The 17,995-nt window shown below is 35.7% G+C and overlaps 2 protein-coding genes across 2 annotated transcripts in view; one reads left to right on the forward strand and one right to left on the reverse strand.

The window, feature by feature from the left end:
- rxraa (retinoid X receptor, alpha a) overlaps positions 1-8,592 on the forward strand; it is a 104,156-nt gene extending 95,564 nt beyond the window's left edge. Inside the window, exons 11-13 of the mRNA XM_077542300.1 lie at positions 543-634; positions 2,420-2,525; positions 3,762-8,592. Of these exons, the coding sequence (XP_077398426.1) occupies positions 543-634; positions 2,420-2,525; positions 3,762-3,912 (349 nt within the window). The 3' untranslated portion in view covers positions 3,913-8,592. The remainder of the gene's footprint in view (positions 1-542; positions 635-2,419; positions 2,526-3,761) is intronic.
- Positions 8,593-9,336: 744 nt separating this feature from the next.
- wdr5 (WD repeat domain 5) lies at positions 9,337-17,538 on the reverse strand. Its single transcript, XM_077543061.1, has 14 exons — positions 17,333-17,538; positions 16,445-16,549; positions 16,242-16,350; positions 15,946-16,019; positions 15,161-15,250; positions 12,918-13,007; positions 12,714-12,797; positions 12,564-12,619; positions 12,446-12,492; positions 12,272-12,347; positions 10,369-10,402; positions 10,178-10,252; positions 10,014-10,101; positions 9,337-9,920 (listed from the first exon to the last, which is right to left on the reverse strand). Exons 2-14 carry the CDS (start codon positions 16,520-16,522, stop codon positions 9,820-9,822), a joined length of 1,002 nt encoding a protein of 333 aa, XP_077399187.1. The 5' UTR covers positions 16,523-16,549; positions 17,333-17,538; the 3' UTR covers positions 9,337-9,819.
- Between the last annotated feature and the right edge of the window lie 457 nt (positions 17,539-17,995).

Consider the following 17,995-nt stretch of genomic DNA (forward strand, 5'->3'; position numbering starts at 1 on the left):
TGTATCATCCCTTGAACAAGAGATTAAACTGGCAGGGGGATTAATAGCAATGTTGGAGTCATCTGTCAATATCTTTGCCAGTCTCTGCGCAATCTGCTGTCACAGCCTCAGGATATATTACATCTCCGTAACAAGTGCGGCGTGCGTTAAGATACACAGAGCTGATAATGTTTATTTATCTAAAGCTCTCCCGTTCCCTCTCGCTGTCTTCCTCATTTAAATGAGACAGATTATCATAAACACCTCAGTCTTTTTTTTTTTTTTTCCCTGTGTTGTTCCTCGTAGCAAATTGAATTACAATGAGTTTAGAGTCACAATCGAGAGAGACGGAATGAAGAGGGTGTGACTTTGTCGGAGAAGGGCGAAGAGTTTCCAGCGACTGAACTAACGTTAGCTCTGTGACTTTTCCTATTATGGAAATCTTGTACTGAATCGAGTAAAGGTTTGACGGAGCTGACAGCAGCATTGATGATAAGAAATGAGTTTTATGTCAATAACAATGTAAATCATGTTATCTCCGCCTTTTTGTGTCTTTGGTGCAGGGTTCTCACAGAGCTGGTGTCTAAGATGCGGGATATGCAGATGGATAAGACAGAACTGGGGTGCCTTCGAGCGATAGTCCTTTTCAACCCAGGTAACTATGAGGGAGCTTTTCAGTGGCGCTTTGAACCAGCTGTACATAATCATCTCTAATAACGCGCGGGGGGGGGGGGGGTTGTATTTTTACTTCGAACCATCAACAATCAGATGGAGGAATTAGACCTCTAAACAGCAGAGACATGTCATGTTTGAAACCTGTTGTGATTCTGGAATGTTGTCAAAAACTGGAATGTAGCTTGGGGTTTTGGGACGCTGCCAGAAAATGGGGGACTTTTGCAGATCAAGTATTTACTCATCTCAGATGATAAAAAACACTGGCTGAAGTTTATATATATATATATATATATATTAGAGCTGTCAAACAATTAAATTTTTGACATTTTAGAATTGTGATTAATCACGATTAATCGCTTAAAAAAAACTTCTTTTTTTTAAAAAATCCCGCCAAAAATGTGTTAATTCTTTTGACATTTAATGTTATGAGGACTTCTTCAACATTTTTTTATCCACTGCACATGCTCAGCCTCCTCTTTTTCTAATCAGTTAATTACTTTCATAATTAAAAATGTGTGTGGGGGGGGAAGGTTTGACCCCGATATTTTGACATGAACAAATATTTTAAAGCTGATACGAAAACATTTATTAAATGCTTTACTTACATGCATGTAATTATGTTTATTGCTCAAACAACCTGTGCTACCTTAAACGTAGCCATCAGCTGTCACGCTAAAGGGTAATCTGTGGTCAAAATAATAATAGTGTGATTAATCTGCATTAATTCACGATTAATGCGATAATTTCTTCTGATTAATTAATCAGTTAACGCTTTAACTTTGACAGCACTAATATATTATATCTATTTTTTTAATGGGTCTTCAAAAGCTCATGTATGAAATGAATATATATTTTTTTAAGTACATTTTTTTGGGTTAAAATATATATATTTTTTTTTAATTGTATTTGGTTATTTTGCTAGTTTTTTTTTTTAACTATAATAACTTTGGTGTAAATGTTCCCATCTAGTGTCGTGTAGCTCTAGCTAGTTGTGAAGTGAATTGACTATTTCTACACTGCTACATGAGAAAATGACATTTTTCGTCCATGCTGAGTTGTGAGTTAAACAGGCAAAAATTTAACACATTTCAATGAAATTCAATTGTTCAAGCCTGCCACAACATCTTCTCTGACCCGAGCTTCATGTTTTTGCACTATGTTACAAACGAACAACACGCCAAAGTAAGCCATTAAACCAAACCACCAACATGACCCAGTGTGGGATTCCCCGTCCCTGTGAGGCCAATGTGGATCAGACCACACCAGACACACTGATCCTCTGTGTTCCACTTTTTTGTTTGGGGACTCCGCCGGCCCGGGCCTGCTGGCCCCGCTTCACTTCTTTTGCCTGAGTCCTTGTTAATTAGAGTTCACCAGATTGTTCTGACAGAAAAAAAAAGGGAGTGCTTCATTCTCACTGTGTGTCATCTTGAGTTCAGCCATTAGTGGAAAAAGATTTTTTTTTTGTTAGTTTTTTTGGTTCAATCAACAACGTCATTAAAAAGGAGTGCTAATTGCACAGAATGCAAAGGTACGAGAGGTCCTCACAGGGCCGGGAGGTTAAAGCTCAACTTGTCTATCACAAACTCCTGCCCTTCATCTGTGTTTCACAGCAGGAGGTGAGAAATTGATTGCCACTTTCATAACAGTAGGCTCCCCTCTACCCGAAATAATAAACGGTAACCCCTCAAGTGAAAAAAAAAAAAAAGTTTATTTTAGTGTTGTTTCTGACTTAAAGCTGTCATTTGTGTGCGTCTCTTCCCAGACTCCAAAGGTCTGTCAAACCCAAGTGAGGTAGAAGCTCTCAGAGAGAAAGTCTACGCGTCTTTAGAGGCCTACTGCAAACACAAGTACCCGGAGCAGCCTGGCAGGTATGACAACGCTTACAATTTAAAAAGTCAAAATGACCTTGCCGAGATTCGAACTGATCATTTTCTACCGGGATAAAAAATAAAATAAAATAAAAAAAATACCATTGAAGCTTTAGCTGCTCTGGGTCTAAAGAGAGAAAAAGAGTGTTTTTTTTATGTGAAAAGCACTTTGAGTTGTTTCTTTTCATTATAAGGTGCTATATAAGTTGACTTGACTTGACTCTCTGCCACGAGACACTCGGCTGACTGGCAACAAAATATTAATGTTCGCTTCTTTTATTAATTCCACTTTTTTTTATTTCTTTATCCCCCAAAACCATATCATACCTTATCGTCTGCCGCATTTAAAAATATATACAGTATATATTTTTTTATTTTTAAATTTTTTATTTATTTTTTTGCCAATATTAGGCCTTTTTTCTAATTTGTACTATTCCATTCAGGTTTATTTTTGCAATTCTTGAAAATTTTAATAAAAATAGGTGGTAGTGCTTCACCCAAAAAAATGCCCCTATGTATGAGAATATTTTAAAATAGAGCCCTTCATTGATATTGTGCCTAATAATACGGTTATGGGGTTATACTAATGGTCCGTTAGGGCTGTGCAATTAATTGAAATTCAATTACAATTTCAATTATTACACTCCACAACAAAATCGTAAAAAAAAAAAAAAAAAAATGTTTAATACTGAGTTGTTTAAGTGTATACATTTATACCTTTTTTTTAAATTTAAAATAACTAATTTAATACATTTTGTTTCATCCAAAAGGAACTTGCATAATTATAGTGTTTCAAAGAATTGTATATTTGTAACAATATTTTTTTTTAGTTTTTTACGTTTAAACATAAATGACCAACTTCAAGTTTTTGCCAACATAAATAAATAAATATATATTATTATTGATATCCAAAAGGAACTTAAATAATTAGTGTGTTTTTTTAAATTAGTCTTAATATTTTTAAATGCTTAAACATTTTTTTGTTTTGTACCAAAAAATTAATACTCGTTTGAATCATTGTGATTTCAATTATTGCCAAAATAATGATGATTATTTTTTTCCTGCGGTGCATAAAATACGTAAAAATAAATTGCTTTAACTATTTTTTTTTTCCTTTTCTGGAGAAAAATAATAATAATAATTGCTTTAACTATTGACAGCAAACTCTGCAAAATGCATACCGAGCTAAACTGCTCTTAACCTTCCCTCCAACTTCATCACTCGGCTGTGTGACAGATTCGCCAAGCTGCTGCTGCGGTTACCGGCACTGCGCTCCATCGGCCTCAAGTGTCTGGAACACTTGTTCTTCTTCAAACTCATAGGCGACACGCCCATCGACACCTTCCTCATGGAAATGCTCGAAGCGCCGCATCAAATGACGTTATAGCGGAGAGGGCGGAGCCCCGTCGTCTTCATTTCCCAGCAGGGTCTTTTTTTTTCTTTTTCTTTTTTTTTTTTTCCACTGAGAGACCCATCATGGGATGGTGAACATTTTTCCCCCCCCTTCGCCATCATCAATCCCCGGAAACAAAAAATTCATTATGGGTGTGTTTTTATACCTTGTAAAGTACTATCAATAAGAATTCTATATATAAATATATCAGCAGAATATGCGGTGGAGAGAAGACAAAAGCAATGTACTGAGCCATTCTTAGCATTTTCCCAGCATCTTGACAAGACGACTCAGCATCCTCAACCACGCAAACGCTCGCCGGGTGTACGCAAAGACGGTGCGGACGTCACGTTGGGACCCTCAGCCTGGTGAGCAGGACAATCGGACGCAAACTCTTGCTCGTCATCAAAACAAACTGCAGGTCCTCGCCCGACTGGACTCAACACGTCTTGCACTAAAAAAAATATATATATATGGTGTCAGCTTTCTGGGATGTGGATGTTAACTTGACAGGTGTGCTACAAAGACTGCAAGTGTTAAAAGAACCTCAGGTGTCTGGCCCAGGTCCAAACCAATCCAACCATGTCTTACTGTATCAACACTGTGCAACAACATCGGCGAGGGCGACTTTACCAATCGGCCTAATCAGGAAAATGTTGTGATCCGCCTCGAGATGCTGAATTGGGGGGGGGCATGTTATGTATGTACAATCCGCACAGTTGTTTGTGCGCACAGGAAGAAGCCAGGCGGTTGTCAGTTGACACGACCGGCAACTGATATTCGAACATTCTGCCTTTTATTTTTAATTATTTTATTTTTTTTATCTTTGCAGCAGAAAAAAATATTGCGTGTTCATTGTTCAGTGTTCATTTCAGCAGTCGCCCCTCTCATTGATGTGAATTCCGTATGGAGGACCAAAACTGCAAAAAATAAATAAATGATTAAATAAATAAATACAACTGAAATTAAAAACGGATATAAAAATATAATTCCAAAATTATATTATATATATATATATTTATAAATAGAAATAAAAAATAAATACAAAAATAAAAACGAGATTCAAAAAAAAAAATATATATATATATATATATATATATATAGATAGATAGATAGATAGATCTTGTATTTTTTGTTTAATTTTTGAATTATATTTTTTATATATAATTCAAAAATTAAATACAAAAAATAAATATAAATGGAAACAACAAAATATATATCTATCCCTAAATAAATAAATAAAAGTAAAAATTAATTTAAAAAAAAAACGAGATTCAAAAAATATAAATAAATATTTGTTTTTCATATTTGCATTTATTTTACTTTTATGTATTTGTAGATAGATGGATAGATATTTTTTTCATTATTATTTTTTCCATTTATATTTTTTTGCATCAAATTTCTGAATGATATTTTTTTATATCTATTTTTATTTTCACTTTTATTCATTTATTTGTTCATTTATTTCTTTTTAATTTTGGCACTTTTGGTCCTCCATAATTCCAACCTCCACCCCTCAAGCGCTCAACACCACAGGTGTCAGCGTCTCAAACGTCACCTCATCTCTTTCCAGGCAGGAAGTTACAACCAGAAACAGTATTTACGTCTTTTTTGTTTTGTTTTTGTTCCATTTCAGAGCAAGCACTGCACTATTACCTCAGTTCGTTGACCCTCCTCACCCACTGACAGTATACATTGAAAAGAGAAGCGCTTGTCATCGCAGCAGAGCGGTTGTTTGTTTATATGTTACTTTTTGCACTTAAGCTCACGGCACAGCTGACGTCAACGCAATTGACCTCCCGAGTTGGGAATTTGGCCCAATCAGGACGGCCCCACTTATTTTCCTCCTCAACTTGCTGTCTGGGATGAGGAAATATGAAATCTCACCATTCTCACTTCATGCAGATGTTTGGCACGTTGCTCTCCTCACATCCCACCACTCATTATTGGCTTTACATAGGACAGCTTCTTTTTTCTTATTCTTTTTTCATCTCCAATTATGTATATACAGTATATATAGATTATGGAACAACGGAGTCAAGGGGACATGTTGAATATGAGAGGGAAAAAAAGAACACTAAAAAAAGATGATAATTTCATGAATTTTCTTTTTGATCTGCATGTTCTTTCCTTTCATAAGCACTTTGAAGCAGTCAGGACCTGAGCACTGTGTTGTATTAATACTAAGGAGGTGTAACAGAGTCGGGGGGCTGTGCCACTTGTCAGTTTAATTTCAATCCTTGATTACTTCTCACGCCATTTTACTTCTTTTATTAAAAGAGGGCGTTGAAGACATTCTGATCTTCAGTTTAACGAATCTTACTAATCACATTGTTCTACTCGTTTTCCGAAGGCCACGTGGAAAATAATGAAGACAAATATATTACGGAGAAAATCATAATCAAACAACATGGTTGCAATTGTATGAGAATAAGTCATATTGCCAGAATTTGAGTATTTTTAAGTAAACATTCTTGACGAGCAAATACGTTCAAACTTGTTTTCAAATACGAGTTTAAATACGTTCAAACATGCTTGCAAATACATTTAAAGTTACTTGTGTATATGATTTGCAAAAAAACGTACTTGAAGGCTAATTGCTAAAAATGTAGCATTTTTCCCCCCATGATGCTTGCATGTGCAAGCTTCTTTTTTTAAGCATTTGCCCTAAATTAGACCAGTATGTTTGAAAATTAAGTAAACGTTGCTTAGCCGCAATTTGGATGATTTATCAATATGTCTGCTGTGCATGATTTCAGTTTGACCTTTTTTTCCGCCCATAATGCCACAGTCATAAATTGGCAGTTCTATTTGGACTTTCTCACAATATTAACCTTTTTTTTTTCCTTTGTCAAATTGTCATTAGATTGTGATTTATTTTTTCACGTAATGTCAGGACTGCCAGGAGGTCAAAACATCAGAACTAAAGTTCACCCAATATCAATTCTGATATTTTTAACAAAGGTCGCACGCAGGTGGTTACACCCTGGACTGGTCACCAGCCAATCGTAGGGCCAGAACTAATATTGTGACTATATTCTCATAACATTACAACTTTTTTCTTGTAATTTTTTTTAATGATCTTTTCTCTTCAATATGGCCTAAATACTCCTAAACAAAACAATCAACAGTCTTAAACTATTCGAGTGGCACCCTGGTGACTCTGCTACTCTCAAGACAGCAATGACGTCATGCCCATGTTTGAGGTTTTGATATCCGATGGAAATTCCGGACACGTGTGTATAAATCTCTTGTCTTATCATACAGCCCTTTCAAAAGCAAGCCCCTCAAATTGGTCCCAAGGCAAAGAGCATGTTAAAAACCAGGGATGACCTTCTTGCCCCCTCTAGTGGAGGAGAATCTGCACTGCAACACCACGAGTTTTTATTATTATTATTTTTCATCATCTTGACAGAGGCGGCACTTTCTCACAGGGTTTATGTGGCACAGTCTCCGTGCTTGCTATTGCCAAAAAGAAAGAGAGAGAGAGAGAGAAAAAAGGAGCAATAACTATTCATGACTTATTGGGGTTTCTCTGCAAGCAAGGTGGCCTGTATTATTAATATGAACTATCCAGGTGACAGTATTGACTGCCAGTGTGAGCTCAGTTTACAGTACAGTATTTATATATTAAATTTATGCATACAAAAAAAAAATAATTTGTATGTTGAAAAAATAAACTTTTTTTTGGGAGGAGTGTTTCAGCTTTTTAGCCAGAATTTCTAGCCACTAGTTTCCCCAAAATAATATAACATTGAAAAGAAAAAAAAGTCCTCTCTTTGAAGGTCTTTTAAGCCATAAAATGTGGATGAGATGTAAGCTCACCCCCCCCCCACCCCAAACAAAAAATAAAACATAAAAAATGAAAACCTTCATAGACGCTTCATAATGTAAAAGCTATATTTTGTTAATATGTATATGTGTATATATTTATAAATAAATATATCAGCAGCTCTGTTTCTTGAGTATATCCAGCATTGAAAGAGGAAGAGGAGTCTTTCAGACCAAAATAATTCCACGCCAGTTTTCTGGTGTCTTTACACGATTATCAAGGAAGGCAATTTTATGCGTTGCAGCCTTTTGAAAACAACAACCAGCAGAATCCCAGTAGCCCAAAATGTGTACAATAACAACAACCAGCTCTTCAGCCGACTAATGGGACCTCAAACTCTATAGAAAAGAAGACGGTTATGGACATTAACCTCCTCAAATTGTATGTTTTGCTTGGCAATTGTATGTTCGAAAATGTAATCAGGAAAAAAAATAATAAGCTGAACTTGTGAAACAATCACTGCTTTGTTTGGTGCAGACAGTTAACTATTCAAGAGAAATGTAAAAGTAAAAAAAAAAAACTTTGAGAGGAAAAAACAGATCTATTTTTGTAGAAAAGTAAATTTTATCCCTTGCTTATGTACTCGTTTTTGTCCCGTTCTTCTTGTGGGCTGATGTTTACGCGGACAATAATGTTGAGGAGGAGCCGGCACCTTGCTAATAAACTGTGGCTTTTTACATTGCCGTGTTTGACTTATCGCCGCCAAGTGGCAAACTGTCCCGTCATAATTTTGTGTTGACTTTTAAGGAGATGGAATTTTTGTCATCTGTTCTTTGTGTGTTGTCCACTGTTTCATGGACAGAGAAAAAAAATGTATTAAAAAAAAACAACATCAAAGTGAACATGGCTGCTAGCTTTTGTGAGAATACAACAGGGAAACTAATACTCTTCTTCGTCTATTATTTATGGACATAGCGCCCCTAGTGTTCACACATCACAACTGATTTTCTTGTATTACAGGTAGGGAACATGAAGTTGTTTTTGTTTTGTTTTTTTTACTTCTCGAGTTGGTGCTCTTGGTTTAAAATGTCAAGGCAAGTGCAATGGGACATGATTTAATCTTTAAAACAAGAGTGCCATTTGGAGGAGTAAAAAGAAAAATCACAAGTGCTTCATTAGTCCATTACAAGTTGCAAAGATTGATTTAGAATATGTGTAACTATTACTTTAAATCAGATGAACAGTTTACACACAAAAACACAATTAAACACAGTATTTAATTTAGAAGTGTAATACACTCCAAACTTATTGTCCAGATTTAAGATTTTTTTTTTTAGCTTCTAATAAAATCAGGGTGTTTTTTTCTAAATAATATCGGAACAAATTATATATATATATATATATATATATGTGTGTTTTTAAAATAAGTTGATTTGCATATCATGATGGGGGCGGGTCATCACTATAAGGCACAAATCATGCTAAATGATCATTGTAAACCATATAAAATAATGCAATTGTCTGAATTTCACCTTTGCACACAGTAACACAAATGCAAATGATTTTTTGGTAATGAGGTTTACAGTACATTTGTTTTGCATATATGTAAAAAAAAAAAAAAAAAAAAAGAAAAGAAAACTCCAATGTATGGGGTAACTTGTTTATTAGAAAAACATCATCAAGATTGACATCACTAGACAATAACACATACATAAAAGGCAAAAGTAGTAACCTTTTATTTTGTTTTCTTGTACAGGACATAAGTGAATTGTCATGAACCGTGTTGTCACCGACGTTAAAAGTTTTGTCCAATAATACTGAAGCACTAGAAATGGTGTCATCAAGTTTGTTAAATTATCCATTTTGTTAAATGACAAAATGTGTGGTGTAGGGAGGCTGCGAGACACAAAAGCACATGGACTTATGATTGCATGTTGTGCAAGACAAAATGCCTAACAGATTTTTTTATTGTTTTTCCACTGAAGGGAATTCATTTTTCGCATCGTTGCTAAAGTTCGTTCCCTGGAAGCTCTGCATCCAGCACAAGCTCACTGGTGGGAAGAAAAAGTCCTCTTTTTTTTATACATATAAAAAAAAAAATCTAAAGAAAAAATATGAATAGTCAGGCTTTAGCAATCACTTTTCCAAAGCTTGATGGTTTTGTCATTTTCTAGTGCGGCTGATGCGATGATGTTCTCTGTCGGGTGGCAGGCGGTCGAAATGACCACATCTGGAATTTGGAAAAGGAACATTTTGATTTAAAAAAAAATATATATATATATTTTTTAAAAGCTATTCAGACGGAGCCTTTTGTTAGCAGTACCTGTGTGGCCCGGCAGTTTCTGCACGATCTCCTTCGTCTGCAGGTTCCAGATGTACACCATATTGTCCTCAGAGCCCGACACGATCCACTGCGAGGGAGCACATTTGGTCTCATGTTACCACAACAAGAAAAGAAAAAAAAACGTGTCTTCCATTTCACCTGACCTTTCCACCTGTGACCGAGAAGTTGGCAAATACGCAGTACTTCTCATTTTTATGGCCCGTGTACGTCTTCAAGCACTGCAAAGTTGAAGCAACAAAGAGGAGGAATTAAGCACCGTCGTGATTGGGATTCAAAGTCGGCTAGCTGATTTAATTCTCAGGGAGAAAAAAAAAAAAAAGATGAACATTCTCACCTTTCCTTTGCTGTAGTCCCACAGCTTCAGTGTGCTGAGGGGCAAAATACAAACGGAGACAGTTTAAGCAAGAAAAAGAAACAACGCTCACATGTGGCGTTCCACAAGGCTCCCTTCTTGAACCACTTTAATATCTACATGCTTCCCCTTGTTAAGATTATGGAGCATCACAACATCCCCCTTGATGAACATCTATCAATGGCAACGCGAGTAGCCCAAGGCATGGGTGTCAAACTCCGGTCCTGCAGGTTTTGGATGTTTTCCGTTCTGATATATGATCAGCTCATCAGCGAGCTCTGCATAAGCCTGATAACGATCCTGCTGATTGGAATCAGCTTGTGTTGGAAGAGGGAAACCTCCAAAACCTGCAGGACTGTTTGACACCTATGGCCTAAGGGACCGTTCTCAAAATTAGCTGGCCAGTGATGGGACACTGACTTAATAAAGTAGATTTTTAAAGGAAGAATGTAAAAAATATATATTTAAAGGGATCACATCACGGTATTTTAAGACCTTTCGCAAACTCATGACGTCATACAGTGAGAACCCGCTTGTTTTTTTCAGGTTGGGAGGGGCTGGTGCTTGGAGAGCAGAATGACCTAGAATTTCTCATTGAGGGGCGAATGGAGGGTAGCACCACTTTGGTGATGTATTAGCATTTTAACTCATTCACTGCTATAAATTCATAAATAAATAAAAAAGATTATTAAAAATTAGGGGCAACAGGCGATTAATTTTTTTTTAATTGTAATTAATCGCATGACCTCACTAGTTAAGTCACGATTAATCACAAATGTTATATCTGTTCTAAACGTACAATAAAAAAATTATACCTTTTCATACTTTTGTTACCAAAAGTGGAAAAAATATGTTAAACTAATAGAAATAGTTTAAATGAATTTTTGATGTTTATAGCTGTCAATGGCAGTGAATGATTTTTTTTTTTTTTAAAAGGAAAACATTATCAAAAATTTGGGGCGTCAAGCAAAATTTGTAATTGTAATTAATCGCATGACTTCTAGTTAACTCACGATTAATCACAAATGTTATATCTGTTCTAAACGTACAATAAAAAAATTATACATTTTCATACTTTTGTTACCAAAAGTGGAAAAAAATATGTTAAACTAATAGAAATAGTTTAAAGGAATTTTTGATGTTTATAGCCGTCAATGGCAGTGAATGATTTTTTTTTTTAAAAAAAGGAAAACATGATCAAAAATTTGGGGCGTCAGGCAAAATTTGTAATTGTAATTAATCGCATGACTTCTAGTTAACTCACGATTAATCACAAATGTTATATCTGTTCTAAACGTACAATAAAAAAATTATACGTTTTCATACTTTTGTTACCAAAAGTGGAAAAAAATATGTTAAACTAATAGAAATAGTTTAAATGAATTTTTGATGTTTATAGCCGTCAATGACAGTGAATGATTTTTTATTTTTTTTTTAAAAAGGAAAACATTATCAAAAATTTGGGGCGTCAGGCAAAATTTGTAATTGTAATTAATCGCATGACTTCTAGTTAATTCACGATGAATCACAATTAATATTTTTTTTTAGGTTTTCATACTCTTGTTAACAAAAGTGGGGAAAATGTTAAACTAATAGAAAGAGTTTTTGACGTCTATAGCCGTCAATGGCAGTGAATGAGTTAACATGGATAAAAGCTCCAAAAAGTTGATTTTTCATGTTGCTGTCCCTTTAAGCTTATCCACGTTACTCCTGTACTAGTTATTCTATATTTAGTTAAAAAATGAAATCAGTTGTGTTAAACAGGCTTTCTTTTTTTCATTATTTACATCAATATTTCAAAAAGGTCATTTCTGAGCAGAAATTTCAATAAAGTGACTGACAGGGGGGGGGTGTCAATATGAAGGGGCGTTGTTTGGTTACTCACTTATCCAGTGTGGCAGCCAGGATGTATTTCCCGTTGGGAGAAAACTTGACAAAGGACACAGGAGGGTTGTCGTCATCTAACACAAACAACACAAGCCAACATTTGCACCAATTGTGACATTCAACTTTTTATGTCTTTTTATGAATTGAACAAACAACAATTGCGTCAGCGTACCTATTAAGGTTTTTAAGCACTGCCCGGATGCTGTGTCCCAAATTCGGCTGGAAACAAAAGAAAAAAAGTTTGCATCCATTCTTCGTAGCAATTATGATACGTGTCGGTTGTTTCTCACCAGAGTCCGTCGTAGCTGCTGGACACGATCAGTGAGCCGTCCCTGTTGAAATGGACCTAAAAAGGAGCAGAAACGGACGATCCCGTTCGTGATTCGTTCCATCATTTCACGTTGAGAGCTGATCAATAAAAGCTGCGCAAACATCCTTACGGCAGAGACGGGGTCCGAATGAGCGGGCAATGTTTTCAAACACTTGCCGGTTTTCACGTCCCATATTCGCACACTCTCGTCAAACTAGGAGAAAGTAAAAATATAAATAAATAAAAAATTTAAATAAAAAAAAAATTTACGTATTATGGTCAAATTCCTTTAATTCCTGGTGGTTTTCTAAAACAAAAAAAAAAGTGTACTCACTGATCCCGACACAATAAGATTGGACTGCGGGTTGAAGTTGCAGCAGAACACGTAGTTGCTGTGACCTTTCAGGGTTTTTAGGCATTTCCCCTACAGACACAGAGAGAGAGAATTATTGCTTACCCCCAATATGCACACACACACACACACACATTCAAGATAGTAAATAAAATGTAGCGTGGTCCAACTATCATCAACACAGCTGATTCATCAGCAGATATGCCTCGACACGCTCTCAAACTAATAAAGTCATCACCAGAGCCCAAAAGCTAGCAGGCCAAAACGGCAACGCGGTAATGATGGAACATAAATCGAGGTTGTTTAAGCTCAATGTGGAATGCTCATTTGAAGCCAAAGTATGAAAGAACGCAGTGCCGGGACATAAACTACAGTGGAACATTGGAAGGCAAACATTCCATACATTGCCAAATACTGGCTGACCTAAGATTTAAAAAGGTATTTTCCATCTGTTGTGAATTTGGGTGACAAAGGCATAATGCAAAATTGAGTCAGCAGATGTGCCTTTCAAATGTCATATTAACTTTGCTTGCTTAATTAAAAAAAAAAAAAAGTACGGTAATTGCTCACCCGGGTTTCTGCAGGTATCAGCAAGTCTAATTTAATGATTTCTAATGCAACTTAAAATAAATGTAACGGCCATGTCATACTATATATCAGGGATGTGATTTGACCAAAGTGAAATTATCTGAAAATTTAGCCGGGGGTCTGGGGGCCGCTGGCACCCAGCTAGGTCCAGGGTTGGCTCATGGGTTTTCCGTGTTTTTAAGTACTTTCAATGCACTCACATGACAAAGAAATAGACAAAACAACAGCATAAATTTTCAATGTATATTGAACTATCCCATATAAAATGGCAGTTTTAGTCAACTCAAAATCAGTCACATTCAAAAACATTGGACTGCCTTTGCTTTTAAAAACTATCACTGAGAATATCATCATATCTAACTAATGTGATTACTAAGTTAACACATAAATAATGTTGAAGAGTTCAAATTTCATGAACAAATAATTGTATCATGACCAAATGAAAAGTCACTCATATTAGAGCATACCACAAATGTCTTTGTTATAGCAGAAGATGTTATCTGTCGGAGTCATGTGCATACACAATGAACTACAAAAAAAAAAAATATAATAATAATAATAAATCGGATTTTTTTTGGGGGGGAAGATAAAAAAAAAAGCGGAATTCCGCGAATTAGCGGAAAAATCACATCCCTGTATATATGCACACGCACAAACATATACATGCATGCATGTATATGCATATCGTCGCTGCTATGAGAAAAACACTTATGTCCATTTTTTCCCCAATTTTCCATTTTTGGGATATCCGCATTCAGTTTCATACCAAAAACATACAAATGTAAAAAAAAAAAAAATTATAATATTTTTTTTAAAAAAACAAAAATGAACATAAGTGTTTTTCCACATAGCAGCAACGATATACGATTTATATATTAGGGATTTCAGTTGATTACAATTTTTTTATCAGAATTAATCACGATCTTCATAGTTAACTCATGATTGATCGCAAATTAAATTCACGTTTCTTTATGTACTTCTTAAAAAAGTTTTTACATACTCTCGTTAATTAACATAAAACTGGACAAATGTGGTTGTGTCTTTTCGACCATTGACACAGTAATTGTATAGTAAATATTTCATATTATATTACTTGCAGTTAAAAATATTTTTTAAAAGTTAAAAGGAGTGTAAATCGTTGAGTCATACATTTGTGTTACTGTTGAGGTAGTTTTCTGCTACTAGGTGGCATTAGTGTTTCATGTTGGACGCTGGTGAGGGGAACAGTGCATATTAGTCACCACTCCTCACAAATACATATATTTTTAATCACATTTATTATTGCTAGATTGCGTTTTAGGGACTCTTTTGTACAACAGCGTACGTAAAATAAAGTATGAACAGCAATATTAAAACATTTGCATGTCATGTTTGGACATCATATTTATTGCTTTTTATGCCATTTTAATTCCGAAATTTAGCAAAACCCACTTAAGAATAATAGTTTATTTAAAAAAGAAGTTCAGTCATAATAGTTTGTTTTTTTTTGTCTAGTTTTGCGATTAAAAACATGACCTTGTGTCTCAAAGCTTTACGGCAAACCACCAAAGAGAATAACAAGGTTGTTCTTCCAGTTTATCGTGGAAAAACAATTTCTGCAAAGTCACCACACAGACGACACGGGTCTCAGAACGTACCGAGCTCACGTCCCAGATCTTCAAGGTCTTATCGTCGGACGCAGACACCAGGAGGTTGGAGTCGGACGACCAGGCCACGTCGGATATGCCCTGTGGGATTCAGAGGAATGTGCCGTGAGAAGGACCCGCTTGCGCGTGCTCGTTTAGTCCACACAAATGCAAACATGAATGGCCCTCTGTCAGATCAAATATAGCAAAAATAGATTTTCTGATTCATATATATATTTATATTACAATTTCAATTATTACACCCCACAATTACAAAATCAGCATAATCATAAAATAAATGAATATTAATACAAATTTTTGAGTTCTTTAAATGTGCAGTACACCTTTTTTTATTTTAAAATAATAATTTAATAAATTTTGTTTCAGGAAGGAAGGAATTTGCATAATTGTAGTATTTCCCCCAACATTTTTTTATTTGTCTTAATATTTTTAATTAGTTTTTACGTAAACATTTTCTTGTTTTGTACCAAAAAATAAATGATCGTCCTACTGCACAGTGCAGAAGCTCTCCTCCAACTTCAAGTTTTTGCATAAATAAATAAATATATATTATTATAAATATATGTTATTATAAATTCAGTTTGGTCCAAAAGGAACTTACATAATTGAAGTGTTTCAAATTTGTTTTAACTGGTCTTAATATTTTTAAATGCTTAAACATTTTCTTGTTTTGTACCCCAAAAAATAATAATTAGAATAATCGTGATTTCAATTATTGCCAAAATAATCATGATTATTATTTCCCCCCATAATCGATCAGCCTTAGTTCAACTTACAAGTTTGTGTCCGGATATGGTTTTCTCAAACTTGCCATCATAAGCTCCCCAGATTTTGATGAGTTTATCAGCAGCTGTATAGAAAAAGGACACAGGCATCCACAGGTTGTTTTAGATATGAGAATGCAAAACAGTGAGGAGCTTGAGTAGGGTTGCAAAGTGGTGGACATGTTGCAGTCAATTTCCAGAAAACAGGTCAAAAGAACTTTAGCAAATTTGAAATATTTTTAGCGAACAAGCCATCCTTTTTGCACAATCTTAAAGTTATAGTCATAGAAGATGGCTGACGAGCTTACAAGAGCTGGCGAGCCACTCTCCACTGGGACTGAACTTGACAGAGGAGACGGCTTTAGTGTGGCCTGCTAGTGTAAACTTCAGTCCGTAGTTGGGCTTGGCAGGTGCTGACTGCAAAAGAATATATGACAGATAATCACCAAATATGGCGAGAAAAAAACTGCAATTTGGTCATTTTTCTTCATTGTATTGAAGTCTGGCCAACCTTGCCCTGAGTGGAAGATGCTGTCGTCCCCACTGGAGGTTTTGTGTCAGTCTCAGGCTTCTTGTCTTCTGTTGCCATGGCAATGGAGGAAGCATCAACTGTGCACTGTCAGTAAATGCACAATATAGTGCAATCAGTATTTATGTGTGCACTAAAAGTGAAGTTTGTGGTTTGAGAGGCTCTCATTACTCCATACAGGAATCCTGGCATAAAACATACACTAATAACAGTGTTTTCAGTGGGAAAAAATAAGTTGTCGGTAACAGTGGCAACGCAAGATGGTTGTCCCCTGGCATTGAGTCCACACCATCATATATCAGAACAAGTTCCCAAACCCAAGATGCACAAAATATTTAAAAATGCTATGGGGGGGTAATACGTTTAAAAACGTAAACAAAATGTTCAAATAAACTGCTCCGGGGAAAGAAAAACAAATGGTTCATTGCTACTTCCGGTGTCTCACAGGAAGTTGCGCCCATAATCATTACAATATCTATTGTAACTTGCAAGCACCACCTCAAGACAATTTTGGAGCTTAGTAAAATGTTACTGTATGCCAAATCAAATAATTTCTTGTTCAAACTAAAACCATGATCGGGAAATATCACAGAAATTCAACCATTCCCTGACATGCAGCTGATAGTCAGGCTAACATGCTATGCTAAGCTACAACCTCTCTACTATATTGCTCAGCGTTTGGCATATAAAGGACAATATTGTCATCTTAAAGCTTTATGAATTTTCAGTTTACATGCAAGAGCTACAAGTTGCTAGCGCTCGATCAGCCGACCGCTACCCACGCACTGATGCTGTTGACAAACTGAGTTAACTACTATGCAGCGGCCCTCATTTCACACAATGAGGCGTCGTACATAAATCGATACTCACGGGGATTTAATTGACTTTTGGCGTCTGCTTGCTGCTCCTCATAAAATACCGGTATGAATATGTGCACGTGTTTTGGCGTCAAAACAATTAGGGAGAGCCGAATGTGTTTACTGCTGGACGTTTGCTGTTAAGTAGCAGCGACGAAAAGCGGGGAATGTGCTGCTGCAGTGGCGTCCACAGCGCATGCGCGATTACCTCATGAGATACGGGCCGCCAGGAGGGACACACAACAAAACGGGCACAAACGCGCTTTGGACTTCATGTCAATATGTAAACTACTGTATGTCATTTTCAATGCTGTGTTTCTGCCCTTTTGTGAAATTTAATTTTAAATGTCAAAGATAACCCAAGTAAACAAAAAAAAAATAGTTTTTGCATGATTATTTTAATTATTAAAGAGTTTGCTGAATTCAAGATGAAGACCGATTTAAGGCTACTCTCCCCGTTCATTTGGTTCTCCAGTAAACTCTATACCTTTATCTTAAACTTGAAGGGATTATTAAAATCATTATTCAATAAAGGGTTCTGTGAATGTGCATATGTAACTGATGGGGTTCTGTACCTCCGCCAAGGTAAGAACCACTGTGATAACAGGACAATCATTTCCTGTGCCTACTTTAACATTATTTTTTTCATTTATTCTAATTTGATTTCAATTTATAA

The sequence above is a fragment of the Vanacampus margaritifer genome, chromosome 14 (assembly GCF_051991255.1).
Source record: "Vanacampus margaritifer isolate UIUO_Vmar chromosome 14, RoL_Vmar_1.0, whole genome shotgun sequence".
Taxonomy (NCBI): Eukaryota; Metazoa; Chordata; class Actinopteri; order Syngnathiformes; family Syngnathidae; genus Vanacampus; species Vanacampus margaritifer.

Excerpts from the sequence above, each read along its gene's own strand:
- wdr5 (XM_077543061.1), bottom strand. The coding sequence starts at position 16,522 with ATGGCAACAGAAGACAAGAAGCCTGAGACTGACACAAAACCTCCAGTG. Across the intron at positions 12,798-12,917 it reads ATCTTATTGTGTCGGGATCA|TTTGACGAGAGTGTGCGAAT; the intron begins GTGAGTACACTT and ends ACTTTCTCCTAG. Across the intron at positions 9,921-10,013 it reads GAAACTGCCGGGCCACACAG|ATGTGGTCATTTCGACCGCC; the intron begins GTACTGCTAACA and ends TCCAAATTCCAG.